Below are 27,367 nucleotides of genomic sequence, written 5' to 3'. Positions count from 1 at the left end.
AGATAAATGGCAAAAAAAGGTATTATATAAGAGCCCAGTGAAAAAGAAGAGGAGGGACCTGGAATGGGAAATGTTGCTGCCATTGAATTGCATGCAGAAGGAGAATTGAAATCCCACTGTGGAAGTGTATGGAAGAGTTGTTGCAGACTGGTTACCCCCTGTAAAGCCGCCTATGCCTCACAGGACCTTTGAGAAGTGAGCGCATGCAGTTGCTACCAAGTTGCATAGCACTGTAACATCTTGCTTCTATTTAATATTTTTATTGTAACACCTTATACTTAAAACTTGAAATATATTATCGGTTGTGGGTTAGCTAGAGATGTCCTGTCCAGGGTTGTGCTAAATTGGCCTGGGTGTGTTTGCCATCACAAGCCAGTTTCCATTAGGGCTGGTGGCATGTAGGGATGGTAAGGGGCTCTTAAGCACAGTGTGACACCTGTAACATGAATTTGAGGCATAAACCACTGGTTTTGACTAAAGTGAATGGGCCACCTGTACTTAATCTGGAAAAGGACCATGTATAATTTATGTGTTTTGTAAATAGCACAAGGATAAATATTCAGGTCTCTCATGAGAGGCAAGGCTATCCTGAAGTATACAGCAGGACAGCATGAACTGATGCACTCTGCAGGTGTCTGTACACTGACAGAGGTGGATAAAGTAAAACCCCTGTCCTCAAAGGTGAAAATTGTGTGGAAGGAAGGCATTTGTCAGAGATGGTCTCCATATGAGCTCATCAGGCTGAGTCCTGCCTCATCCTACCTTGGAATAACCACCAAGGTGGGAGGGAAAGGAAAATATGACTGGTTTTGTCCTCAGAAGTCTTATATAAATGGAGTGTGAAGAAAGAACTGCAGGAATATGTGAGGATGAGGGAATGTCTGCAGGTATTGCTCAGGGCACTGATAAAGTGCAAAGATAAGGAAGGAAAAAGCCAGAACTTGCTTGGGAGATGAGGTAAAAATCAACCTGCTCCAGTTGCTCCTGCTGGGAGAGTCCAGGGAGAATGTAGCAGGGTTGGGTGGGAGATATTTAAGACTGGTATTTTTTTACTGCTTGGTAGATGAATTGTGATGTGCCTTTATAGAAGTACTTGACCTCTGTTTTCCTATGACATGGTGACCATATTTATTCACAATACTGGTGTTGGTGGGCAGGAGATGAGCAGAGATTCTGCTAACACAAATCCCTTCCCAATGGCAAACTTTCTGGGAGATGGGCTAGCAGATATATAGAGGTAATGGGAGTGATATGAGACACAATTGTTCTTTAGTACAGAAGGCTTTTGATTTTTCTAGGTAAAAACTCAGATTTGTTGCCTAAATTTGTATGCAATAATTGAAGTGGATGAAGTTCTAACAATTTTTGTGATGAGAGTATTTTGCTAAGTTATCTTGAAAAATACTGTGGTCCCAAAGAGACTGATAACAGTTAAGTATAATGGAAGCTTAACCAGAGCTGGAAAGATTGCTATGGGGGGCTGTAGAGGAATGTGGATGTTAGGCATTCTGGGATTCAGAAAACAAAACACAGGTTTGTCACAAGGCTGTTCAGACCTTTCCCAAGTTGCCTGGTGTGTTGTGCTGCCTGTTGGTGCAGGAGCACAGCACACACAGGCAACTTGGGCAGACTTACCCTGTCCCAGCAGCTGAGTGAGCACAGAACAGCTGGAGGGGTGTGGGAGTTACTAGTCAGGATTTGCTTTGTAAAAGCACCTTACTGATTCTAGTGGGAAACAAGAGGCAAAGACTATTTTTCTGCTGAATGAAACATTCATGGTATGGTGATCCAAGTGGGGCCCCAAAAAGTGACAGGTACTTGTGGGTTCCTTATCTAATCTGACTGTCAAAGTATAGAAAAAACTACACAAAACTTGTATTGTCCTTAAAGGGATAATGGGATAGTAAAGAGAGATAATGTGTGTAGGACACTCAGGATCTGTTTTGTGAGTGGAGCAGAAGGGAAAAGGACATGAACTTGTTTAGTGCCCTGGAATGAGAAAACCAGAAGGGCTGGGAATTGCATGTGGCACAAGCTGGCACGTGGCTGTGAACAAGCAGCAGGGTGGGTGCAGTGGTTCAGCAGGGGAACACCCTGTGTGGGACTAAACCCAGCTGCCTGCAGGAATCCTGCGGGTGCAGGACCTGTGTGCATGTGGATGCAAAAGAAATCCTTTATTTCCTGTTCTGGAGTTCAGCTCTGCAGAACAGGCAAAGACCATTAGACCCCATTGAGTGACCTCCCATCTTTCACAGGCCTTGCAATTTCTTCCTGCTTCTCTTGACATCAGCCCAGTGATTTATGCTGAACTAAAGTACATATTTTTTCCAAAAAAGACAGATCTGAAGACATTGGGAAATGAGAAAACCAACATTTCCCCTGATAATTTGTTTTACTAGTTAACCACTGCCACTCTTTTTCTGTTTCTTATTTTTCATTTCAGTCTGTCTGGTTTCTGATGCTAAACATTAGTTTGTGTTATAGATATCAGGAATAAATCAAAATGCCCTCTAGAACAGTACCTGCTTCTTTTAGGAATGTGGGATATGGTAATTAAATCTCTTCAATTTGTCTTGGTTTTGCAGAAGGCTGGGGTTTAGTGCTATTCTGCTGGGGAAAAAGCAAATCCCATCCTTCTCTCTTAGCTGGTTTGTGCCTTCCACCTCACACCCTGTAATGCAGCAGGGCAGGGAACTGGTTCTGTTGAAATATATAAATTTTTTGTTGCCTTGGGGTTATTTGGAGTTTTCAGTCTCTCACCACAGGGCTGTAAAGATATCTGGTGGTATGGGGCTAAGCCCAGCATGGTGAAGAGGAGGCTGGAAGGGTTCCAGGTGGGATGTTTTTGCAGCAGAGCCCACTTTCAGGGACCCAACTGCCACCAAAGACTTTTGTTCAGGGACACTTTTCCAGTCCCCAAGGTAAAAGCAAAAGGCCACTGTGTCTGACCAGTGCCAAGCACAGCCAGCCTTGTGTGCAGGGCTGCTTAAGAAACAAAACCTGAACAGCTACAGATGATAATGAAGCAATCCAGCTTTTTTGTATATGAAGTACTGAGTATATGTATATTGTATATTTTGTACTGAGTATATGAAAGTGAAACATGCTTTCCTTGCTTCCTTCCCTTCGAAAAGCCACAGCTGTTCACTCTGAGGGCAGAAATATAGGAAGAGCAAGCATGTACTGCAAATGTACACCCTGATCCTCTTGGAGGGTTTGGCTGACAGGGAGAGGGAACATGGACAGACCATTAGAGATAAATGTTTCTAGCAGGATCAACCCAGCTAAGGCAAAGGTGAATTAACTTACAGAAACTCAGTCAATTGAAAGCCCATATGAGCTGGAGCTATTGGTGGGAAAATGCAGGAAGATTTTGTTTCTACACACACATGCTCATTTCAGTCAACACAATCTGGATTAGCAAAAAGATCTATTTAATAAACCAGGAAAAATGACTTTACTGGAAATGGGGAAGGTGTGCTTACAGTACCAGGAAGGAGAGCTGAGGAAGTGGCAACCTTTAGCAGAGGCAGAGAGCAATGAGCTGTCTTGCACAGCTGTGACTGATAAGGAACATGGATGAAACTAATGATTGGATTGATTATATCCTTCTTGTTAAAAGTTAAATTCTTCCCTAAGAAGGAATTAAAGGAAATTCCTTTGGCACAGTTGAGGGAAGTGTAGGAATACCTGCCAAGTTATAACCTTTACATTTTTTTGGCCCATTTAATGAAGCTGTAAATGATTCCTGCTTTGTGTGACTCAACTCTACCATCTCATAGTTTCAACAGAAGAAATGTTTTTTAAGTGAGTTTATGCTGCATCATGTTTGGTGTATTTTAAAAAAGCCTCAATTTCCTCTAGGCTATTACATGAAAACAGATTTTAAAGAGTTTTGGGTTTTTTTATAAACAAGATGAATAAATGTTGATAATTACAAGTTAATTATAAACTGTGCCTGTTGCACAATATAAAGGCATAGCTGAGTTCCAAACCATTTCTTTATCAGAGATGATATTCAGATAATCAGACTCAGCTAACCTTTTGCAAATACTGACCTTGTACCTATAAATGGAGTTTCTAAGGATTAAAATGCCAATGCATGTTTTGGAAGGTCACTCTTATTTCCCAACACTTATTTTAAAACTGTGCCAGTTTGTCTTAGCTCAGGGTTTGACCTCTGGATCATCACAGGGTGTTTATGTAGATGCCAGAATCAACAGTTCATCGTTAAGTGAAAAGGCAGACACTGATAAAAAGGCCTCAGGGTGTCCCAGGGTTGTTCTGCAGAGTCACTCTGGAAGGTTTGGTTGGAAGCAGGAAGCTGTGGTGGAGAGAGCCTGTTTTAGCAATGCTCAGAATGATGAAAACATGAAGTAAAGCAAGGGGGGAACAATCTCCTTTTTAGCCAAGCTGCAGATACTGATTGCATGTACATCTAGTGATAAGATTCAACAGTGGGAGAATAATTGGCATAAAGAGTGTTGCCTCAGTTTTCTCTCTGACAGGTGTCACTTGAGATTTAAGTGTGCTTCTATTCTTCTACTATTTGATTTACCAATTTAACTTATTTGTCACTCTGCCCTGCTAATCCAACATTTGCAAAAAGCAGGTTTGTTTCTTCAAATGCTGTGCTGCATTTTGCTGCCTGATTACCCTGGGACTTGGTCACTACACTGTATTTACACATGTAAATCACCATGAAGTGCAACTCCAACTGACATAAGTACACCTGAAACCACTTTGAAGCTACAAGCTCAGAAATCCCTAACAGTGTGGCCCTGTGAAGCCGAATTTGGCAAGGTATATTTGCCTATTTGTGCATGTGCCATGTACATTTAGATGCCTGTCTGTCTTGACTTGTAGCCTGCAAAATTGACATGAGAGTCTTTTGCACCAGTTTGTGCACCTCAATTGCACCAACTCCTGGCCATCTCTCCCTCCCCTGTGCTCACTCATACTTAAGGTGAGTTCCTGAGGGCATGTTGCCAGAAGAGCAGAATTTGTTGCCTAATTTTTTCCAGGAACCTGTCCTATGTTCAAGGGCATTCAAGTGTTTCATCCAGAGTCCACACAGTGGCCTGAAACTATGTGGAGTATGTTTTTTAAACTGTTGTGAATTTGGGAGGGATGGTGAGCCCTGGAAAACAGTCAGGGTTAAAAGTTATCTTGAGGAATGGTCTCAGGAATGCATTGATGAACTCACAAGGAGTTGCAGTGAGTTAACACAATGCACTGCAAGACTGTCAGATGGAGAGCGACTGTTCAGCAACAGCTCTGCAGAAATGATCTGCAGGTCACATCAGATCTGAGCTGTATGTGAGGGGGAACCCCCTCTTCCTCCTGTGGGAGCAGAAGTTTGTCCTGTGGATATGGGGACAGATATTTCTGCTCTAGTGGGGCTCCTGTGGTGAAAGGGTTTGCACTTTGTTCTTCAGGAAAACTGTGAATGTCTTGAGGGAATTCAGAGGAGAGCAATTAGTGGTGTGCTGTAGCAATACTTGATCTTTTTAAGTGGAAAAGGTTCTGGCCAACACCCTGTGCTGTCCAGTTTTGTGCATTTCTAGCAGTGATTTGACTTTAGACATCCAAGGAAGAGGCTAGGACTCATCCTTCCCATCTGATATGAGCAAGGATGGGGGAGCTGGCTGGAGTGCTAGACTGGGAGGGTGTTCTAAAGCATACAAGGCTCTGGCAAGATGAGATGTGTGCTACACTTGCTGACCTATGCCTGTAAAAAAATTAATGTAACAAGATTCAGTGTGTTTCTTAATGAAAAGTGAAGTTTAGTTCAAAGAGAACTTATTTTCCTCACTCCGTGTCACATGTTTTACTCAAGTTTTCACACCCTTGTGCTTGTGGATTCCAAGACACGTGTCAAAACCCATGAGGACCGCTTGCATAACACTAAGGATGTGATGCTGGCTTTCAAATCCTTGTTACATATTTTGGGTTCCTCTTGATGATGCTAGATCTAGTTTTTGAGCTGGTTTGAACCAACTTTTAGCGTGTAATTTACTTAAGAAATCCACGTTATTGCAGTAAATTTGTCTCCCTAAAAATCTTGCTTCTTCCTCCATAGGTCTTAGACAAGGTGGCCACAACTTTTCCTGTTAACATCTCTCTTCTGCTTTTACAAAGCCTGTTCCTCTCTCACCAAGCTGTGATGATGCCTTTTCCTCACTGAAGTAACAGCTGTGAGGCTCTCTGGCTTCTAGGTGAATTGGCTGGTCCTGCAGACTTATCTGGTTACTAAATAAAAAACCCTTTAAAGAAGATTTGCTAGGGCATGCCACTTTTGATATATAGCCTTCCATTTGTTCACTCACAGACATGGAACTTAGATTAAAAGTAGTAGAAAGTCAGTGTAAGGGGGTTTACTGAGTGATTGCATGTCTAGCTTTTGAAATATAACAGTGTTTCCTCATTTTGGCCAGACATCACATGTCCTGTCTGCTTACCTCTAAAGGAGGTTGTGACTCTTATTCCCCTGTCCCAGCAGGCATTTCCCTGTTAATTATTCTGAAAGCTGAGCAGCCCCTAGCTTCATCAGAACTCTGATTGTGAAAGAATTATAATATTTAAGGCCGATTCAGGAATCCCCTCAATCTTTGCAAAAGAAATATCTTTGAAAGAGCTTGGTCACAGCATAACATGTAAATTGAAGAAGATAAGAGAGGTCTGGCAACTTGGTTAGCTAACTGAACCTACCAACTAAAATTTTTGTTGCTTGTTAAGCAGAGAGCAACATCTTGTAATGAATAAGAAGCCTGACTAGGCCAATATTCAAGCAGCAATCAATTTATTATTTAATATGGTAAAGTATGAGCAATACAGCGCTGGGTACAGAGGGGGAAGTTTTCCCTCCAACTGCACACCGATAGTTGAGGGTTACAGGTATTTATAGGGGTACTCATCAGCTTTTCCAGCAGTTTCTATTTCCAATTTTTACTCATCAGCAATTTTTATTCCAAATTATTACATCACAATTCTATACAGTATTGTGATTTTAGTTTCTCTCAAGATGTATCTCAAAAGGAGTATCCCAGATGGTGGCGGTCCAGTTTCCAAAAGAAGAAAGACAAATCCCATCTGGTGGAGTCCAGCTCCCCAGATGTGGGTCCACCTTTTAATTGCAGAGACTATAAATCTAACAACAGTGATGTCCAGCTTCCCTTTGGTTGAAACCATAAATCCTTGAGGTGATGTTCATCTTCCTTTCTCAAGCTGTTTTTCTCTGCTTCAATAAGGCGTGAGATAAGCATATTTCCTTTATATATATTCTAAAGCTATAGTTTCAAGGATATAAGTAATATTCTAAATTATACTTCAAAAGGTTATTATTGCAGAGCTCTTTATGGATTAACTGCAAGCAAAAAGCAACATCCTTAACGCTTTAATTCCAATGCTCCTAAATCAACCAGGGTTAATTGCAAACAAAAGATAGGTTCAAAGGCCTTTTTCCATGCTTTATTTTCCTCAGTTATTATTAGAATTCACAGCTCTCCCATTGTCGGTGTCCACACATTTCGCACTCACAAATACACACGTCACCTGTTTGTACCTGACATGAAACACAGCTTTGTATTTCACAGTCTTCATGTTGTGGAGGAAAGGCCAGAGAAACAGTTATAAGCTGCTGAAGGAAAGCCCTTTTCATTGCCTGCTAGCAGTGGATTGTCCCTCATCTTTTCTTTTCGTGTTTGACCTTTGTGTCAAGAACGATTAATCTTTACAGAAACAATTAGTGATTAACAGGAAGTTTACCCAGAGGCAGCCTCCATGGAAAGGGAGCATCAAGGACAGGAATTAGCCTTGGTGAATGTTAACATCATGGATGTCTGCTGAAGAAGCCACAGGTGAAGGCCATTTCCATTTTTAATTTGCTTAAGCTATAAACCAGACTTTTCCTTGTAGTCATGACAAAGGAATTTTGCGTGTGTGGTTACATGGCTATTGCCAATGAAACTTTAAGTATTGAGAGATCTGGAACTCACAACTTTGAAATACTTGAATAAATAAAAGGTAGGGAATAGAATAGATGGAATTCAACTGACCTAGACTGATTTGAAGTTTTCCATGAAAATGGTTGTGGGAATAGGTATGAGTGTCAGGAGAACCATTAGTGTTAGTTAAAGTGAGCAAACTATGTACTGATTAGTAAATGTATATTAATGCAGTAGAATTATTATGTAGAGACAGATATTTTCTACACACTGTGTCCCCTTGACATATCAGTGCAGTGCTGCCAGCTTTTTGTCCAGTCAAAAAAAGGAACTGGTGTGCGAGTTGAGTTCCACATTACAATTCCCTGGGTGAAGCAGGCTCTGAAAAACACATATACTTCACAACCTTGAGATACAAACCCTCTCCCCTGATTGAACTGTTATTGCAATTGAAAGTGGTACCATAAATATTCTCTCCAGATGTTTACCTAAAGCCAAGTTTAGTCTGCTCCATGAGCTGCATGTCAAGATATCAGTGTCTGCTTGGTAAAGGAGGTGTAAATTGGTTCCTGCAACACACAGCAGGGAGTATCTGATCTGATAACATCTGGGAACTAGTGAGAAAGGGAATCTTTTCTCCAGAAAGATGGAAGGAAAGGAAACCAGAAATGCCAAGAAATAAATGTCTGTATCTGAACTCTGCTGTAATTTGTGGCTGTGCTGAAACCACACAGCAAATTGGCGATGAAGGGAACAAAGAGCAGCTGAGGCAATCCCAGGCAGGAGGCTGAGTGTGGAAGTGCCTGAAGAGTACATCACCCTGATGAGTTTACACAGGCTTGGCTCAGACATGTTCATGGGAGGTGCTGCCATGCTCCTGGCTCTGTGCTCAGGTGTATGATTCAGTCAGAGGAAACCAGCCTAAGTCTAAAGAAAACATTATTATTATTCTGGTTTCAAAGTAAGTGTTTTTCACTTAACCCCCCCCCAGCCTGCATAGTGCCCAGCAGTCCCCTTTACATGTGCAGCACAAAGAATAATGGCTGCCTATATCAGAGCACTTCCACGTGACACTGGGCTTTATCCTTTCCATCAGTTCCACAACTTTTTTCAGTATCTGTGTTCTCCCAGGAAAAACAATGAAAATCTTTAAACATTTCCTTTCTCTTTCTGAGCATTGACCCTGAAGCCAGTGGCACATCAGTGTGTATCTGAGAAAACCACTGTGATCAGCTTTTCCTTCCCTACTGGGTAAGGATGAGTGATGGCATGTGTGTGACTCTTGATAGAATAACTGAATTTTCTGTCTGGATAATGATCTGCTATTAGTAAGCAGACTGCAACAATTTATAAAAAGGTATGCTAATAAATATTGGTTGATCTGTTTCCACACAGACTGGGTCCTGTATTGGGGAAAAAGTAATTTACAACACTTAATCTCAAGGGGGTAACTTATGACAATACCAGTCTTTGCTCTTACCTGCCACTCCCTGCGGTTCCTTAGCAAAATCTTCCTTTTCCAGCCTCACTGCTTGTGTTTACTTTTATTCTTGTACTTACAGTTATAGGAGAGTTGCACAGTCCTCTGCCACTTCAGAAATGCATCCTTACTTCCCATGATAAACAGCTTCACCTTGCCGTCACCGGTGCTGGAATTGGATGTTCTGTTGAAGCTGCTCTGTATCCAATTCCTTGGTTGTCTTTTAGAAACTCTTTAAGGTGACTTAACTGTAGAAATGCCCCTATGTCTATTGCCATTTTTCATGGTTAAAGTATTAAACTTGAATGACAAAGCAAATGTTTATAGGACTTCAATTTCACCTGCTCCTTCAATGTGTTATAAATATTTCTGGAATTCCTGGATAACACTGGGCATGAAGCTTGAACACTTTATTAATGGTGTTTCATATATACACTACTGTCTTTTCAAACAAGTCTATATAACAGCAAGTCAAACTATTCTTCCTTTGTTGCTCAACGAAGTTACACCCAGCATAAACATAGATTTATTGTAGTGTTGTGCATAGTGGGTCTAGAAGTGTGTTGTCAAACAGTGGGATCCACTCCAGAAAACAAAATAGTCATAGGTGGTCCCTGGGCAGAGAGCTTGCAGCTGAGGGCAGAATTTGTGCAGGAGGGCTCAAGCAAGGAAGAAGCAAGGTGCATGTTGTGATGGCAGCCAGTGTTTTATGCTTTTGGGGCTGGGTTTAAGAGATCAGAAATTACAAGGCTCAAAGCTTTTGAAAAACAGAAACTGAAGGATGGGCATGATGAAAGGGGGTGGGGTGCATAGCACAGGGCAGACTCAGATATTTGGGTGTTCAAAAAACATTTTCTTATTTTGTCCTGTGCTTCCCTTTCTGTGTTACTGTTACTTCTGCTTTGCAGCCTCTCTGTAGGCCAGCCTAAGGTAGAGTGTGAGAAGAGATGTGGGGTGGGTCACTCCTTTACATTTGAGTCAGCTGTCTCCTGTGTTTCTGAATCCAAGAAAAACACCAAGAAAACAGTGGCTTTGTTGGTGTTTTTCCACTCTTGGGCAAAGTGCTAAACAAAACCTCCAACAAAACCCCCAGCACATATGTATAAAGAATATTTCCTATCTGTGCAATGCCTGCTTTGAACTGCTAAAGCAACTTTTTGATACTGCTAGTTTTTACAGACTAAATATGTGAATTTACACAGAATATTACAGATAGCAGTACTGGCATTCTCTAAGCTGGCAAGTCTGCTTCTTCAGTTGCCTAGTCCAAAATTTTGTCCAAAATATTTGCCAGGTGGTGGTGCAGGACACGGGATTCCACTCAGGATGCCTTTTTCGGGGGAAGTCCAGGCGCAGAGTGAATCTTGCATATCAGTCTGAGGACGGGCAGGCACAGGGTTTAGTGGTGATTTTTTGAAGAAGTTACTTCCATTCCAACTTTTTAGCCTCCCCACCTTGTCTCGCAGCTCTGGAAGTGGATGAGCAGCCTGGATCTCCTTCCAGCCTCAGTGCAAGCCGCACGGGCTGCAGCTCGGTGGCGATCCGGGGCGCTTTGCTCGCAGGACGCTTCCGCTCGTGGCCGAAACGCGCGGAGTGTCCCCGCCCGGAATGTCGCGTCCCCGCCCGGGACACCGGGGGAACACCGGGAGCGCCCCGGGAGCGGCGGGGGCGGGGCCCGTCCTGAGCGCACCAATCAGAGAACGGCAGCGCGGGCGGGGGACCGGCACGAGATCAAGGCGCCAAACAACCCTTCCTCCCTCGGACGCGGAACGGCGCTCCCGCCCTGCGCTCCGCAGCAGCCAATCACAGCCACGATCCGGCTCCACGTCCCGCCCCCCACCGGAAAGAAGCCAATGGGAGATGCAGCTGCTGCAGGCGCTCAGCCAATCAGAGTCTGAGCCCATTGAAAAAGGAAGAGCGGAGCCCGTTAGCTACCGCCCGTGACCTGCGGCCGCGCTGGGCGTTCCGGCCGTGTGGGGCGTTCGAGCCGCGCTCCTGGCGATGCTGCTGGCGGCGGCCGCTCCCCTCCTCCGCTCGGGCCCCGCCGTGCCGCCCGTGCCATGACCCGACCGCTCGGCGAGGGGCTGCCGTCTCCGGGCCCGCCCTTCGCCATGTCCCGCCGCCATGTTACGCCGGCGGCCGCGGGCAGAGAGGCGGCCCAGGACTGCAGGTACGGGCGGGGCGCGGGAGAGGAGCGGTCGCGGTCGTGGTCGTGGCAGGGCACCGAGCCCGCCTAGTGGGGCGCCCCGGCTGCCGGTGTGCGCTGCGCTGCCCAGGGTGGGTGGCGGGGGTCGGCTCGGTGGGGATGACCGGGAGCTCCCCGGGAGCATCGCCGGGAGCCTGCCCCGGTGTTGCAGCCACCGAGGGGCCCGGCCGGTGCCTCCCCATCGGAACCGGCTCGTGGTGCCGCTATTCGTTGGCCAGGGGGTCTGGCAGCGTCCCGGAGTCTGAAGGGAGTGTCCAGCAGAGTTCAGGCTGGCATTCCCAGCGCATCCTTCAGGATGCCGGGGCCGTCCCCCCTGTGCCCTCCCAGCCCTGCCCGGGCGTTACCCAGCCCACCTGCGCAGCCCGGCGGCTCCAGCGGTTCGGTCTAACCGAGAACTTGGGCTGTCGGTTCAGCTCCCGAACCTGCTCCGGCCGGGACCTGCTCCTAACGGTGCTGGGGGACACGGCCCCGGGAAAACACGGGCTGTCAGTGACAGCCTTAAATAGTGTGTTTTTAGACTCGACAAACTTGTCTGCTAACTAGCAATTCAAATTCTGCCAAAGATTTGAGGTTTTTCAGAGGCTGCTGTGCTGTTTCTTGCAGAAGGAGACAAGTCATAATTTTCTTATGCTGTTAGTAGCACCTTACTTTGTTCAGATCCTCTGTTTTGATGGCACTGTCATTTAAATGAAAGGGACAAGGTAAACGTTTGTAGCCTGCCCAGCGGCCACGGGAGCCGGACAAATGCCGGCTAGCCGCTCCCGGTGTGTGGCCGGAGGGGGCCACAACCCGGCCACTCCTGGGTTCTCCTCGAAAACCCTCGGATAGTGGTGCCGTCTGCGGCGTGGGTGGCGCAGGCGAGAGCGTAGCTACGAAGTCCCGAGATAAAGGAAGGAGAGACTGGACGCTCGTATGGATGCCAAGGAGATTTACTTCCCAGGCTGGACCAGGGACGGGTGTCAGAGGGGAAGGGCTTGGGGAGGCACTGATAAAGGGAGTGGGCGTGATAGCAGGAGACACGAGGTGAGCAATAAACGAAGCTCAGGGGAGGAACGCGAGACACAACTGGACCAGTGAGCATCACATAGGGGAGGGAAGGGGCTCTGGAGGCAAATCATACATCGAGTAAGGGATGATTGACACGGAAAATTCTCGTGAAAAATAAAGGGGGGGGGGGGTGGTAATAAATGATACAGAGGAAGTGGGCAGCACCAGGAGGGAGGAGATAAACTTATAAGGGCACAAAGGGAAGGATCAAGGGGTCACATCGAGGGACAAGCCATTGGCAGGAAAACAAGGGGTAAACAGGGAGAAACCATGGTGAGGGGGAGCCGAGAACCAAACCATATCTTTAACTTATAAAAGGGATAACTAACTTTACAACCAAACTCTTATAAACATTTTAAAACATATGATGCCACAAACATTCATTGTTTCAATCTTACTTTTTGCATAAAAAAGTGAATTGAAACTGCAATTTCGGTTTTGTTGAAGTTGTCTGAAAGACCGAATTTTTCTACGTGAGTTTCTGTTTTGGTTGGTTTTGTTGTGTTTTTCTTTGGTTTTGGGTGTTTGTTTGTTTTTGCTCTTTTTACAGAGCTTTTCAAGATGCTCTATGTTATCAAAGATGTAGTAGCTTTTTGTAGTTTATTCCTATGTTATGAGAATGTGCTATCTCGGAGCTATTGCTAGTGTTTCCAATACAACTTTTTAAAAGGGTTGTTTTAATCCAGCCAGAGATAACCATGAATATGGCTGTAAACAGTAACAGCTTTTACAAAATGCTTAGGGGGTTGTTTTTTAGGACAAATGAAAGTATTTCCTCCTTCCCTCTTCCATGCAGGCTGTGTCCTTAGTTTTGAAAGGCCTGGAAGGTCTGTTAGGTTCATCTCCTGGTCATGCAGCTTTTTTCTGTTGTTGGGTCAGATAATGTATTTATGGGTTTTGCATTTTCTTTTGGATTTTTAGTGGTCTCCTTGGTGTCCTAGTCAAGCTGAGATTTCACAAAATATGATGTGATAATTTTTATTTGGGATAAAAGGTCTTGCTGAATTTATATATATTGCTGAAAAGTGTTAACCAGTGCTGTATAGTGGTTCAGGAAGATAAACAACTGTGATTTTCATGTTAGCAAAAGAGTGAAACACAGTAGCCTTCAACTAAAGGGTGGAGATTCTCCTGTGAACTGTTTGTGAACAGTTATGGCCCCATTCACATAGAAAATCACATTTCTCCTTGTACTTTCACATGTATGTAAAAGGCAAGTTGTATGGCCCAATTCTTTTTCACGTTCTTCCTTGTACTGCATTGAATTCTTTCTTTTTTTCTTTTCTCCACCCTTTGCTTTTGTCTGAAGTTTCTAGTACACTTCCTTGTCTGAGACGCCATGCAGAACTTTGGCTGGACAGTTCCTTGCACTTCAAAAAGCAGAGTTACAAACTCAGAGGAGAAAATATTGGTGGATTAGCACTTCCAAACAAGCTGCCTAAGACAAATCACTCGCCATGTCTTCATTCAAATAAAACTTGAGGGAGAAGGGAAGTGCCTTCACTCCCTGTTGTTTTGCATAATTATGGGATAAACAGAAATTCTGTTACAAAGCTCTTGGATTTATAATAAAAGACAGCAAAAAGAACACTATGGGAAGGACAGAAGCAGTCATTTGGAATCAGTGGCTGTGGAAACAAGGACAGAGATGGCAGAAGGCCTTGGGTTTTGGTTTTGTTACAAGCTGCCCCCAAAGGCCAGAGTAACTGAGGTTCTTATTAATCGGTCCCTTGGGGCAGATTAGAGGGAAAGAACACTGAATACCTGGTGTTTATATATATGCCCACATAGGGTTTATTTTATGATAATTTGGTTGCAATGGAAATGAGGTATGTAGCCATTTTGGTTGTTATCTCTAGTAATATGACAATATAAAAATATAAAGAAACCACTTAAGGAAATATCTAAGGAAAAGAGAGAAAAAGCAAGGATAGGAGTAGATTGCAGAGGTATCAGCACCATGGACCCAGTGATGAGATTTGATTGTTGCAATTCCAATGTCTGCTGGGCAAAGTGGAACTTGCAGTCTTGATCAGTCTGGATGTGGGAAGGCCCCAAAATGCAGAGTTCAGTGGGTTAAAGGGTGTTCAGGTGGGAATGCCCAGGTACCTCCCTTGGAGAGGGTGAATTTAACACTCTCTGTTGCAAGGCCCCAGAAATGAGTCTGGGGGCACTTCGGGGGGCTTTGATGGTTTATGACCACATCTTTGACCAGTGTTTCTCACATAATGTTTTCTCACATTATGCCTTATCAGAAGGGATAGATACCTTCAGCCTAAGTGTGAATATGCCAATACCTCCCCCTGGGTGGGGGGGTGCTGTTTTGCACCTGAGCCAGTTGTGTAATGGAGGACATTGGTGTGATAAAAAGCATTTTCCCACCCCCACAGGGTCTGTGCCTTATCGTCCTTGTCCCTTGTCTGGCTCAAGCCTCAGCTTGTTTTGTCGTGGTCGTGCTCCGGATGTGGGCGTACACCCTCTTCTGTCTTGGGCACATCAGAGGTTTCAACACCACACACAAAAACCCTCTCCTTCCTCCCTTCCATGGAGGGGTGCAAACCTGGGCCTCAGCAGTATTGCATGTTTGAGTCAGTGACCTTTTAACATTTCTGTCCCTCGCCATTTGCCTGCAAGGTTTAGGTGCAGAGAGGCGTTTGGTGGTGACTGAAGATGAGATGTGGCCTGCCAGCAGTGCTTCGTGTGCAGCTGGGGCTTTAATGGGGAAGAAAGAAGCGTACAGTAGCTCAGTTAGGAGAAGAGGAAGGGTTTGGAGGATAGGCAGTGTGGAAAGCTCTGGGCACCGGATGATTTTGCGGCTTGAGAGCAGCCCAAGCAAGCACCGGGTGTGTCCTGAGGAATGCAAGGTGGAGAGGGCTTTGCTGCAAGCAGGTGAGGCCAGTGTGGAGTGCAGGGAGGTCTAGGGCAGGAAAACAAATCAGTCAGCAGCAGTAACAGTGAATAAACCTGCATTTAAGTCTTTGGTTCTTCTGCTGAACTGAAATACAGGAATCTTGTGTGCTGAAATTTTTCTCGTATTTGAAAGTAGCTGAGTGATAGAAATAACAAGAGTTGTTAGGCTGCAGGTTGAACTCTACTTGAACTACAAGCTCTGCTGAGTGAGTCAAAGATGGACTATAGCAAAACCTGGGGCTAACAACCTGAACATTAACAGTTGTTAGACTAGACAATGTTAATGGCTTAAATATTACTTTAAAATTAATAGCTGGAGTGGACAGCCCATAAATAGTGGTACATGAACAGTAACAACCATATTTACAACATGGACCACAGAACCAACTGAAATTCCCCCTGAAACAGCCTAGGAGGGTGTGAATATGACCACAGAGCACCACTGGGTAGCAAAACAGTGAACCAATGATGACTGACAAGATGCCAGACCGTAAAATCACTATTGGTTTGGACTGGTGGGTAGTTTAGATTGCCCAGGGATTTCTGTTTGTGGTCCCTTTTTTGAGGCACCAGCTTAAGCTACCACTAGGTAACTGATTTATGCCATTAAACTTGTCTAATGGAGTTGAGAGCCTGGTGTCCACAATTTAACACTGTTGCTGTAATATGTGGGAAGAACACACATATTTTGTCCTATGTCAGACTGAGTTGAGATAAGCTGGAGGCAGCCAGTCTTTGACAAGTAGTTTCTCTGCTGTCTTTGGTAAGCCAAACCCAGTTTTGTGCACCCACAGATTCTGATTACAGGTTACTTTTCACCGAGTTACAGTATCTTCAAATATCAGTGCTTGCCAGTATCCTGATTTAAGAAGTATCAGTGCATTATAAACAGCTTTTTGTATTTCTGTAGGTGCTAACAATGCAAATGCTGTGTCAGAAAATGAAAAATTGATGGTTACAATCTTACAGATTCAAAATGAGATCCAAATTAATTTCATTTTTTGAAGTTTGTCATCTTCATATTCTGCACACAGTCCTGATAAAAATAACCACAGTGGGTTCTTCTGGCCTAAACTTCGAATATGGTTACTGAATCTTTGGGGACACAGTCATGTATGGATACTTGTATATGTTAATTTAGTTTCTGGAGTAAGTAGGTTTTGCCTTTGTTATCGCTGTTACTCAGGCAACAACAATGTAACTTTGCCTTGGAAGGCACAGAAAGACAACGAAACTTGGAAACCACCTCTGCTGTTCTTGCAACAATGTGAACAATTGTGCTCACATCAATACTTTGCTTGAACTTCCAGACACTTCCAAAGCAGGCACTCAGTATAGCCTTAAAGTCATTAGCAAGCTGTGTGGAGGAAGATGAAGATACCAAATTCAGAGATTCTGATGCGTTTTGTTGCTCAAAGTGCACCTTGTTCAGCCAACCTGCCCGTTTTTAGAAGTGATGTTCTTCAGTGAAGAATGCCCTGGTGTTCTCATGTCCCACTTGTTTTTGCCAGAGAAAAAACCTCTGATTTCAAGCTAGTAATTACCTGGTAGGTGGCAGTAGGCTGCTCTCTGTTGGAAGCTGGGTGAGATAGATGCTAGCTTGGGTTAGCAGCTCAGAGTAATGGTGGACATGGGGAGGTTGTTAAATGGCATCATGTCATCACAATGTGCTGGTGAGGTCTCACCTGGAATCGTGGGTGCAGATGAGGTCAGTCCCATTCAGGACAGCTTTAGTTTAAGGTGGAAAGGTGGTTAAGATTTACCAGGATTATAAAGAAAACAGTTGGAGTGAGGAAACTGACATGTTTAACTTCATTAGCCAAGCAGAACAAAGGCTAGAAGGTGGAGACAATGATGATGCTTTTTCTGATTTATCAGAAATAAGAGCTGCTGGTACTAAAGAAAATCTGTAGAAGTAATTTGTAGTATTTTAATTATGTAACATTCACTGAATGGGCATTTATTTATTGTTCTTTTATAAAGATAAAATTATGTTTTCTCTTCAGAAACCAGTTGATTACAGAATTCTTCAAGCCAGTTTTAAGTCCAGGTAAATATGTTTTTTTCTGAGTGGAAGATATTTATATGAATTTTAATTATGTAAGCATGCAGAATGATAATCCAATTTCATTCTGCAGTAACAACATAATGAGTATAGCTTACCAAATGTGTCAAAATGACCACATTTAAATTTTTCAAATAATGTAATTGAAAATATCAATTTCCTGTTTTAATTAATTTCTTCAAATAGTGATGTAATTATTATTTCAAGTTCTGTCTCATGCTTATGGCAGATTGTTTATAACAAGTGAAGTTGCATCATAGGTCATGTGATTCTTTGCATGGCAGTAGCAAAACTGGATGATTAAGTTAGTTAATTTGGGATTATATGTGAGAGAGAGAAAATATCAAGTAATACACTCTAATAGGGTTTGTTGTTTTGTTTTTGGTTAGTTTTTTTTTCCCAATATAGTTTTTGTGAGTAATTGGTCTCTTTTTCTCCTACACCATGTCCATAAAGACAGAACTGTGCTGTCCTCACCAGACAAAGGAAATGTAAAAGATGAAGGAATGGGACTGTCTGTCTTATGCACTGAAGGTTTTGAAAGGAGTTCATCTTCTCCAAAGAAGGTCAGAAGAAAAAGATGCCAGACCAAACACCAAATGAGTCCTGTGGTAGGTGTCTTTTGGAAAAGAATTGAGGAAAAGGGACAGTGCGAGCATGTCAGAGAATGGCAGAGTGTGCAGGGCCCTGGGTTTGTTGTAGGCAAAAGTTGTGATTCAGAAACTCCTTGTTGCTGCAGGGTCTCAGGGGCATTCCTTGACCAAAAAGGAAAAGACTGCCTAGCCAGAGCAGGGAAGAAATGAGAAGTGCCTGGGTGAAAGGAGAGCACCATTGTCTTATGGAAATAGTTGGGAAGAGAAGAATGACTCTATGGATCTCACAGACTCTGACAAATGGGTTTCACCTGCAGAAGCTGATATATATTGAAAAGCCTGGGCTGGAAAAATGGCACTGTGAGCACCACATTGCTGCGCTCAAGCCAGATTTCCCCACTGCCCTGCTCTCCTGCATTTAGGTTGTCACTGGAAGCTCTCTGCAGAGAAAGGGAATGGGAGAAATAGAAATTGAAACAATCTAAGCCATATCCTGTAAAAGCATTATAAGGGATAAATGTTTTGTATCAGATGTTTTTAAAGGAGTTATTAAAGGTGGAAATCACTGACCCATTGTGCATATGAGTTTTTAAATTTTTAGATTTTTAAAATTTTACACGGCAAGATCAGATTCTTGGTGCTGCCTCTTTCAAATGTAACACCAGTTTATGTTCTTTTCCTATTCCTTTTTAAGTTTTAGGTCATGCTTGGGTAAGCTGGTTCTTAATAATTTTACAATCAATGAAAAATCCTGTTTTAAAAGCAGGGGAAATATTCTGGGCTAGATGCAAGCATGGAAATGCAATAGAAATTGTAATTTGAAATTGTATTTTGTAGAAAAAGATGCCTTTATCTTAAATGCCTTATCTTGTGTGTTCTTTCAATGTAGCTTAGGGAGCAGACTGACAAATTTCTGCTATTTAGAAGTTGCAGTTTAGAGCAGTTCAGATTTATACATTTAAGCCACAGTATTTAGATAGAGATGGGAGTGGTCCTATTACAAATGTAGTTTTTCATTACAGGTCAATTTACAGGTCCTTAATCTGAAGGAAAAAATATATAATTTGGGTTCTGGAGTGATCTTTGCATCTGTGTTTTAAATTTGTCTTGAAAATAGGTCCATTAACATATTTCTGGGGGTGTGTGGAACTAAGTCTTTGCTAGGTTCAACGTTGGTTTTTAAAAGTATACAAGTAATTTTTTTATCTCCCTCTATCTTTATTTTTAGGGATGTCCTGTAAGAAAAAAAATGCCTTTTGGTTCAAGGGAGATTGCCTCAGGTATGTGCATTGCTGTTAATATAGAATTAATTAATTGAATTAATCACTTCATGTCTATTTTTAATGGCTTTTTTTCCTTGAAATTGTTTTCTATTTTCTTTTACTAAAACAATAATTGCTACTGAATAGCCAATATTATTTCTAATATATGGCTAGTTTGGAGAGTTTTAAAAGTAATTTAGGATTTTAGTGTAAAACACATTGATTGTAACTTAATTAGAATTTATGATATTTCATTGTCTTAAAACCTTGATCCCAGATTTTTTTATGGTTTCTCTTGTGTTTTGGATAATCCACATTTTCTGTGGTGGTTAATAAATTGTGCCTTTTAGCTTAATCCAGAAAAGATATTCTTGTTGACCCAGCCACTAAATTTAAGCTGTTTGGTTTTTTTTGTTTGTTTTTTGACCTTTTTAAGCACATAATTTTGTTCAATGGGTGGTAGAATGAAATCTAAAAAGCTTGAGGTAGGTCAGTAGGAAGATAAACTTTAAAAAGATAAAAAAAATGGGGGTGGAAACTCATTAGACTCTTTACTGCTCTAGTCCTAGTTGACTTAAAAACAGAAGTCAGTTTTTAAAATGGAGAGCTGTTACATGTTTGTTTTTTAAGACAATTACTGTTACTATTTTGATTTTTTTAAACATGATAATGATGTTTTATCTTTTTTCTCCAACACTTCATAGATGACCCATCTCAAGCAAGGCTAACTCAGATTTTAGAACATGAGCCATCTTCTCCACAGGCATTTAGAACATCATCTGAGATGGCCTCTGGGGCACCAAAGAGCCCAGCTGTTCCTTCTCACTTCTTTAAGGCATCCTTTGGGCTATCCAAACCAAGAGACTCTCCTGGGAAGAGAAAACACTCTGCCATGAGTGTGGATGTAGATGGTTCAGATGAATCTGAAGTGGACGACCCTGCTTTTAGTAGATCACCAAAATGCAAAAATTGGAGGTGTGGTTTTGTAAAAAATATCTTTTTAAAGTCTCCTCATGATGATGTTCTGCAGCTCAAGGAGCCTGCTACCCTGTCTGGACATGATTTGGCTCTTTCAGAGGAATTCCTCAATTCAAGCAATGAAAAGGAGAAAAGTAATTACTCCACTGTAGGTTTATCATCTTCTTATTCTGCACCCAGTGCTAAAAATAACCGCATTTCTGTTGTGGATACCAAAGAGAATCAATTGCAGCTGGCTAACTCGTGCTTTTTCTTGGAAAAGTCACTTCCCTTTTCTCAGGAAAAAAGTACTGTGTTGCCTTCTCCCCACCACTTCCCACAAACAAAAATCATGAAATCCCCTCTCCAGGTTGCTGGCTTACCTCAGGTATTGGATGTTAGGAAAGAACAAGATAAAAGACCAGAAAGACATGAATGGAATAAAGGACACAGTATTCAACCCAGCAACAGTTTTTCAAATACAGTCCCTGAGATTTCTGAAAATACTCCTGATTGCTGTAGAATGGAAATCTCTGCCAAACTTGGACTGTCCCCAGAGACTGGCAAAAGTGTTCCCCCTTCATTGCCTTTGGAAGAGTCTTTTGTGGACAGCAGCCATGAGTCTTCACAACCCTCAGGAGAAGTGGAAGATAAAAGGAACCTTACACACAAGTCCAAGCTGAGCAGAAAATGGCAAAGCAGCTCTGAGAGTGAAGATGATGTTTTGGAATGCATTCTAGATGATGATGAAGAAGAAGAAGAAGCGTTAATGCCACTGCACAAAATGCTTAATTCAAGTCTCAAACCACAGGCAAGAACCCTGGAGGACTCCTTTGACAGTGTTTCTCAGGACACTCTAACTCCATTACTGAAGCTTCATGTAAGTTGGCTAAAAACCAGAAAAACACATTCTTTCGAGTATTCTTTTATAGATGTTATGTGCAAGAAAAATAGAGATTTTAGCACCGTGCAGGGCCCAGTGGGTGCTAAGTTATTACCCCATATTTCAAATTTTAGGAGAATGAAATTTTATATAGTAGGGATATACCACCAAAACACAGACAGAGGCCCAGGTGAATGGAGACATCTCATACTCAAAAATAAAATTGCTCCAACCTCACCTGTTCATCTGGCACATACAGACAGCAGCTTGTTTAGGTGTGCCACAGAACTAATTTCTACTATTTAGCTCAGTTTTATAAACAAATAACAAGCTACTTGAGCAGCTAAGATGTCCAGTAGTCTTCTAGTACCTGTTCAGTCAGGATGTGTGTGACTGGTTGTTTGTTAATAGTTACTTTACATTAATTTTAGTCAAAAATGTACCAACACTCAGCCACCTCTTGCTGATTCTCATTATGCCATTAAAGCTATAGCAGAGTATAATGAGATAGCAGATAATCAGCTCTATGTTCTGTTTTTATATGATTTTCTCCCTTATTCATAATGCATGATAATTCAGAATTATTTGCCTGCAAAGCTGCTTACTTGGCTTAAGGGTCCTGTGCTGCTGTGCAGTTACAGTGTAGTTGGAGCAGGGATGTGCTTGTTACTGTGCTTGTCCTGGGAATGCCTGAAAGATGGTTTCTGCAGCCAGATTGATTTAGCTCTATCCCTTCTGCTTGTTTTTAGGAGTTCTGTTTTTGCTCTTTCCCCCCCAAAGTTAGGAGGCTACGTTTAGAAAATGCATGCAGTCTAATGGTTTTGTTTTCCTAGTCAGGTAAGATTTTGATGAGCTGAAGTTAACTGGACGAAATTGATACAGACATTTAGAGATCTGTGTGCTAGACTCCAGTCATATATCCTTGCCACAGTCTGTGATTGTCAGAGATCTGAGTGTGAGTAAGTGTGGTGTTTTCTTTGAGGTTGTATTTCATGGAAGTTGGAAGTATTTTAGGATTTCAAAAAGCTGAATGAATTCTGATCACAGGGGATAGATGATGTCTTTAAATCCCTGTGTACAGGATATTATGGTGATGTATTGGTGTTTTTAAAATTAGCTCATTTGTTCAATAAGAGCTTGTCAAATAGGTACTGATTTTGAAGTTTTATTGTAAAATGATGTTTTAATAGGGAAGGTCCTGCAGTGGGTCTTAGTGTGGCATTCCTGACAGTTGGTACAGGTTGGGAATGGCTGTATTTAAACAAAGATATTTTGTACTGAGCCTGGCTGGGTTGGAATTAATGTTCTTTATAACAGCTGTATGGTGCTGTGTGTTTCAGGCAAAACCAGGGTTGATAACAGATCAGTCTTCTACCTGTTGTGGAGCTCTACTTGCACAGCATCAAGGCTTTGTCCTCTTCCCATGCTGCCCCCATAGAGCAGACAAAAAGCTGGGAGGGAACAGAGCCTGGAAAACAGACTCTGGATGACCAAAGGGATGTATTCCATGCCACATAATGTCATGCTCAGCAATCAAAAAACCAACGGGGGGATTTGGTCTGGCATGTAGCCACTGCTCAGAGTGTAGCTGGGCATCCCTCTGTTGTCAGAGGTGCTGAGTGACTGCCTTTGAATAGCTTTTTCTTTTCTTGCTTATGCCCTTTCCCTTACTAATCTGTTGTTAACCCATTAATTCTCTTGTCTTTGCTTTTCTTGCTTTTCTTTCCACTGCCCTGCACCACTGGCTGGGGAAATGGCCAAGCTGTATTGTGGTGCTTAGCTGCTGGCTGGGGTCAGCCCGTCACTGGTTTCTAGAGTGGAAAACAAACAGCAGAATACCTGTATAAATTCTCTCTTCTGCCTTCCCCTCTCCTCATGCTTTTCAATCTCTGATAGGGTTTATTTGTTGACTGAGTTACTGTCTCCATGGGCAGATGTTGAGCAGCCATAATTATTTAATCTGTTTTTATGATTCTGTAATCAAGAGTGTTAGAGATCAGACTTGTGTGGTTTCATATGTATTTCACAATCTCAGCCAACATGACTACCTGATTAATGGTTAAGCCTGATAAACACATGCAGCAAATGCTTGTGGGACATGTGTGTGACCACAACATTTGGCTGGCCTGTTCCTGATAAAATTAATGGCCAAGTAAGACAGAACAGTTTAGAGCAGTCCTAACATTTCCATGACCATGATTTTTGTTATATCCACATTCTTCTCTTGTAAGAAAGGATGTATGTGTACATTGGAATAAAGGTTTGATTCCCTGTTTGTTCAACAGTTTACTTGGCAGATATTGACCAAATATAAAATAAGCTAAGAAGTCTTGCAGATATCCCACACAAAGACATGCTGCTTGTTACATTTAAGAGATGACTGAATACCAGGGTGGCGTCAAAAGAGCTGTGCTCGTCCAAAGAATGGAATCATGGCCATAAAAGTTTTCAAATCTGTTGTCTGCTATAAGCTGAATGAAAGACTGGCTACTGAAAAACAAGCCACTAGCAACATTTATTAAAACTTCTGTGTGTTCTGTTTATTAGTGCCTTAATTTGGTTTTATATTGGGATTTTGATTGGAAGTTTTCTTTTGTTTGATTTATTTAGAGATCATTTAGCAAACACTGGAATTTTGCCCTCTAGGGACTCTGAAAATAAAAGAACTAAGTAATTTTTGGAGGTTCTTGTCTCATGCACAAGAATGGGGGTTCCCAGGGTCTCAGTGGATGATAATAATAGTAGAGTTGTGAGGTAAAAGGCTTCTGATGGTAATGCTCGTGTAAAATTGTCAAGGGACTGAGAAACTTAAACTGATAATCATCCTGTTTTGCAGGGTCTCCTTTAGGTTTATATCTGCATGTAAAATATCATTAAAATTAGAAGAGGTTTCTATTTTGATTATTGTTTAATAATGAATTCATGGCTCATGGTATTTTTTAAATGTCTTGCTATTTTATTTACAGCTTTCTAAGACTCCTGTTATAAGCAAGGTGTCCTATGTGAACAGCTTAGATCATCTCTTCGAGGAGGATGAAGGAGATAGAAGGTTTGTTTCTTAAAGCTGGTTTGAAAAATGTGGGATGGTGTTGTAGAAGCTTGGATTTGCCTTGTCTCCCCAGAACTGATGGAGTTTGATTAGCAGCAGGCTAAGCTTTGCCTGCTGATGCCACCAACATACAACTGAATGACAGGAACCTACAAGTGTTGTTTAAATGGTAAAAGCTGAATGACAGGCTCCCTCCAAGCAACAAGGAATGATTTGTGCTACATCTGTTTATCCCTGAAGAGCCAGGCTAAATTTACTGATGCCTTCGTTTTAGGTCAGTGAGCCAGCTAGCAGCTGCTGGTCAGGCATGAAATAGAAATATTTATGTAGACTGACTGTAGTAGTTTTTTTAAAGGCATTTGCAGCTCAGTATTGGTTGCCAAATTTTGCAGGCTATGGATGTCTTGAGTAGTTACACAGGTCAGTGAACAGAACTAATGAGTATTCTTACAAGAGATCTTTTGGGTAGGAAGGGAAATGTGGTTTGTGTTAATGGCAAGTGGTGGTGATGAGTATATGTGTTTAACTGCTTATGTGATTAACTGTTTTGATTAAAGAATTTGACCCTGGTAACTATGGGCTTACTGCCAATGGAATAGCAGATACTCCTGTAACTAATAGTGTTTAACAAATAAAATACTTGTTTGGTGCTTAGAAAAAAGTAAACATTCAGCCACAAGATCGAAAGTTTTGTGTAATTACAAAGACTTTATCAGAGGTTGGTTGAGTATTTGTGTCTGAGAGGCCAGTGATTGATTGTGCTGTTGGAAATTCATTAGGTTTTGGGAAAAAATACTTTGTGTCTTGGAATAGCAAGATGCTTGGGTTTTACACAGATGCAATGCCTCACATGGTTTTGCTGTGTGTAAATGGCTACTGATTCCAGGGTTCACATTCGGAGCTTGGGTTTTGTTGATTGTGCTGTAAATATCAAATGGTGATGGTATGCTCTGCTGCTGCTGTTATTTCAGGTTAGAGGAAATAGTGAAACGGTTACAGGAAGACATAGAAAGAGAGGACAATGCTTCAGATGGAGAAAAAGAGGACAATGCCAATGGAGATGATCTCCCAGAAGAACACAGGTACTTGCAACTCCAAAACCAATGAAATATTGATCTCTGCTTTTCTAGCCTTTTTGTCCCTAACCTCTCTCTGTTTCCAACAATTGTTAATATGTTTAATGAGAACCATTTTAAAATCTTTTGGGGTTGGGTGGATTTCCTTGGGTGCAACTGTATTTTAACAATTCAGCTTTCACATAAGACTGATGTGTTCATAATCTGCAAATAACTTTCTCAAGCGGGAAATAGCTTCTCAGTGTTTGAGTTGATAAAAGCAATTTTGAATTTTACAGGGCCTTTATGAAGAGATTTTCAGTAGCAACTTATGTCATACCTGACAAACACCCTGGAGAAGATTTATTTGATTTATCAGCTGCTGGGAAAATCTTCACTCAACATAACCTTGACTTGAGGAATTTTCACTTTGTCCCTCAAAATCGTATAGAATATCTGCTTGTGAAGTAAGAATATGCTCTTCACTTTGCTGTGTTTACTTGTACAATTTTCTTGTTATTTTTAGTAGTTTTAATGTACTGTTTAATCTTTGCATGCAAATGAGCTCTGTCTTACTAAATAGGCAAGACTGGTTCCCTTTCCCTGGAATTTTCCTTTCTGAGTTAGCTTTACAGAACAGTAAATTGTAATTTGAAGCTTCCTTCTTTTCTCCTCTGGAATTCTTGAAAAACCTCTTAAATGAGACATGAGGAAAACCAGCTGTTCTGGCCTCTTCCATATTTCTACCACACTGGGCTATTGTTGATAACCTTACCAGTTTGTGGGCGACAAAAGCAGAAGTGAAATGTTATAATGAACACAAGCTTAACCATGTGCAGACTGAAAGACCTTTGTGGTTACCTGTTTGTGACCTTCTAGTGTTACATTATGTCTGCTGAAAGACTTTTGGTGCTTCCATGCTGGATGGGCCTGGCACTTGGGGCTCCCTCTGATGAGGATTGCAGAGGGTCAGGATCTCTCACATCTGTTAGATTCAGTCACTGAGCCACTGGTGTGTCTCTGTGTACATAAACAACTGCTCTGTAACCCACAGGCATCTCTGCTCTATATTTATGGGGCTGTTGCACTACAAATAGCTGGACAAATACTTGCCTAATGCCACAAGTGAAAATCCTGAAAATTTCTGGGTATTTCATTTGGTATTTTATTCCAAACATGCATTGGAGGAACTGAGAGAGTTCAATTACTCTTCAAGGATTTTTATGTACATGAATATGTGTGGTTGTGGGTGTGAAGAGGTGGAGAGTGACTTCTCATCTCTTGAGGAAATGGTGGTTGTGATACACTCCTTTGGCTTCAGGCCTTTCTGTTAATGTTTTGAAGATCACAAGGGTATGAGCTTCAAAAGCATCTTGTAAATCAGTGACTAGAGGAATGAGGATTACACTGATCATCCCTTGCAGAAGGCAATTATGATTTAATTGCTTATGCATTCAGCCCAGTTGGCAGGGCTGGCACAGACTGGCTGCCCAGCTGGCACATGGAGGTCTTACCAGTCAGGCAGGTAGAGGGTATATGTGGGAGTTAGGACACAGATCTCTCGACAGAGTTACCTGATTTAGTAGACAGAGAGAATAGAGGAGACTAAAGAAGGGTGTGGGGGAAACAGGATATCTTTAGTTCAGCTGCTTATGACATCCCTAACTTTCTAAAGAAGGATAATAGAATATCCTGAGTTGGAAGGGACCCACAAGGATCATCAAGTCCAACTCTTAAGGCAGTGGTCCATATGGGATTTGAACCCATGAGGTTGGTGTTACCAGCACTGTGCTCTGACCAGCTGAACTCACCCTGGTGACTAAAGCTCCAGTAATTCAGTAATAGCAATGGCACACATTCTGTTATCCCAACAGCTACTGTTTGCACCCCACAAATTTGCACCGTGAGATTAGG

At 42.1% G+C, this 27,367-nt stretch overlaps 1 protein-coding gene across 2 annotated transcripts in view; it reads left to right on the top strand.

Annotated features, from left to right (window-relative positions):
- Positions 1-11,313: 11,313 nt before the first annotated feature.
- Positions 11,314-27,367, top strand: part of SLF2 (SMC5-SMC6 complex localization factor 2) — a 30,326-nt gene continuing 14,272 nt past the window's right edge. Inside the window, exons 1-8 of one of the 2 annotated variants that reach the window (XM_071446080.1) lie at positions 11,314-11,596; positions 17,596-17,639; positions 18,111-18,265; positions 19,476-19,527; positions 20,214-21,346; positions 24,316-24,398; positions 25,370-25,480; positions 25,753-25,920. In XM_071446080.1, the coding sequence (XP_071302181.1) occupies positions 11,487-11,596; positions 17,596-17,639; positions 18,111-18,265; positions 19,476-19,527; positions 20,214-21,346; positions 24,316-24,398; positions 25,370-25,480; positions 25,753-25,920 (1,856 nt within the window). In that variant the 5' untranslated portion in view covers positions 11,314-11,486. The remainder of the gene's footprint in view (positions 11,597-17,595; positions 17,640-18,110; positions 18,266-19,475; positions 19,528-20,213; positions 21,347-24,315; positions 24,399-25,369; positions 25,481-25,752; positions 25,921-27,367) is intronic. The other variant, XM_071446079.1, reaches the window with a different exon arrangement.

Source organism: Agelaius tricolor, unplaced genomic scaffold (genome assembly GCF_023055355.1).
Source record: "Agelaius tricolor isolate 1412-34295 unplaced genomic scaffold, bAgeTri1.0.p SCAF_22, whole genome shotgun sequence".
Classification (NCBI taxonomy): Eukaryota; Metazoa; Chordata; class Aves; order Passeriformes; family Icteridae; genus Agelaius; species Agelaius tricolor.
This window is presented reverse-complemented; position numbering and strand designations above follow the sequence as displayed.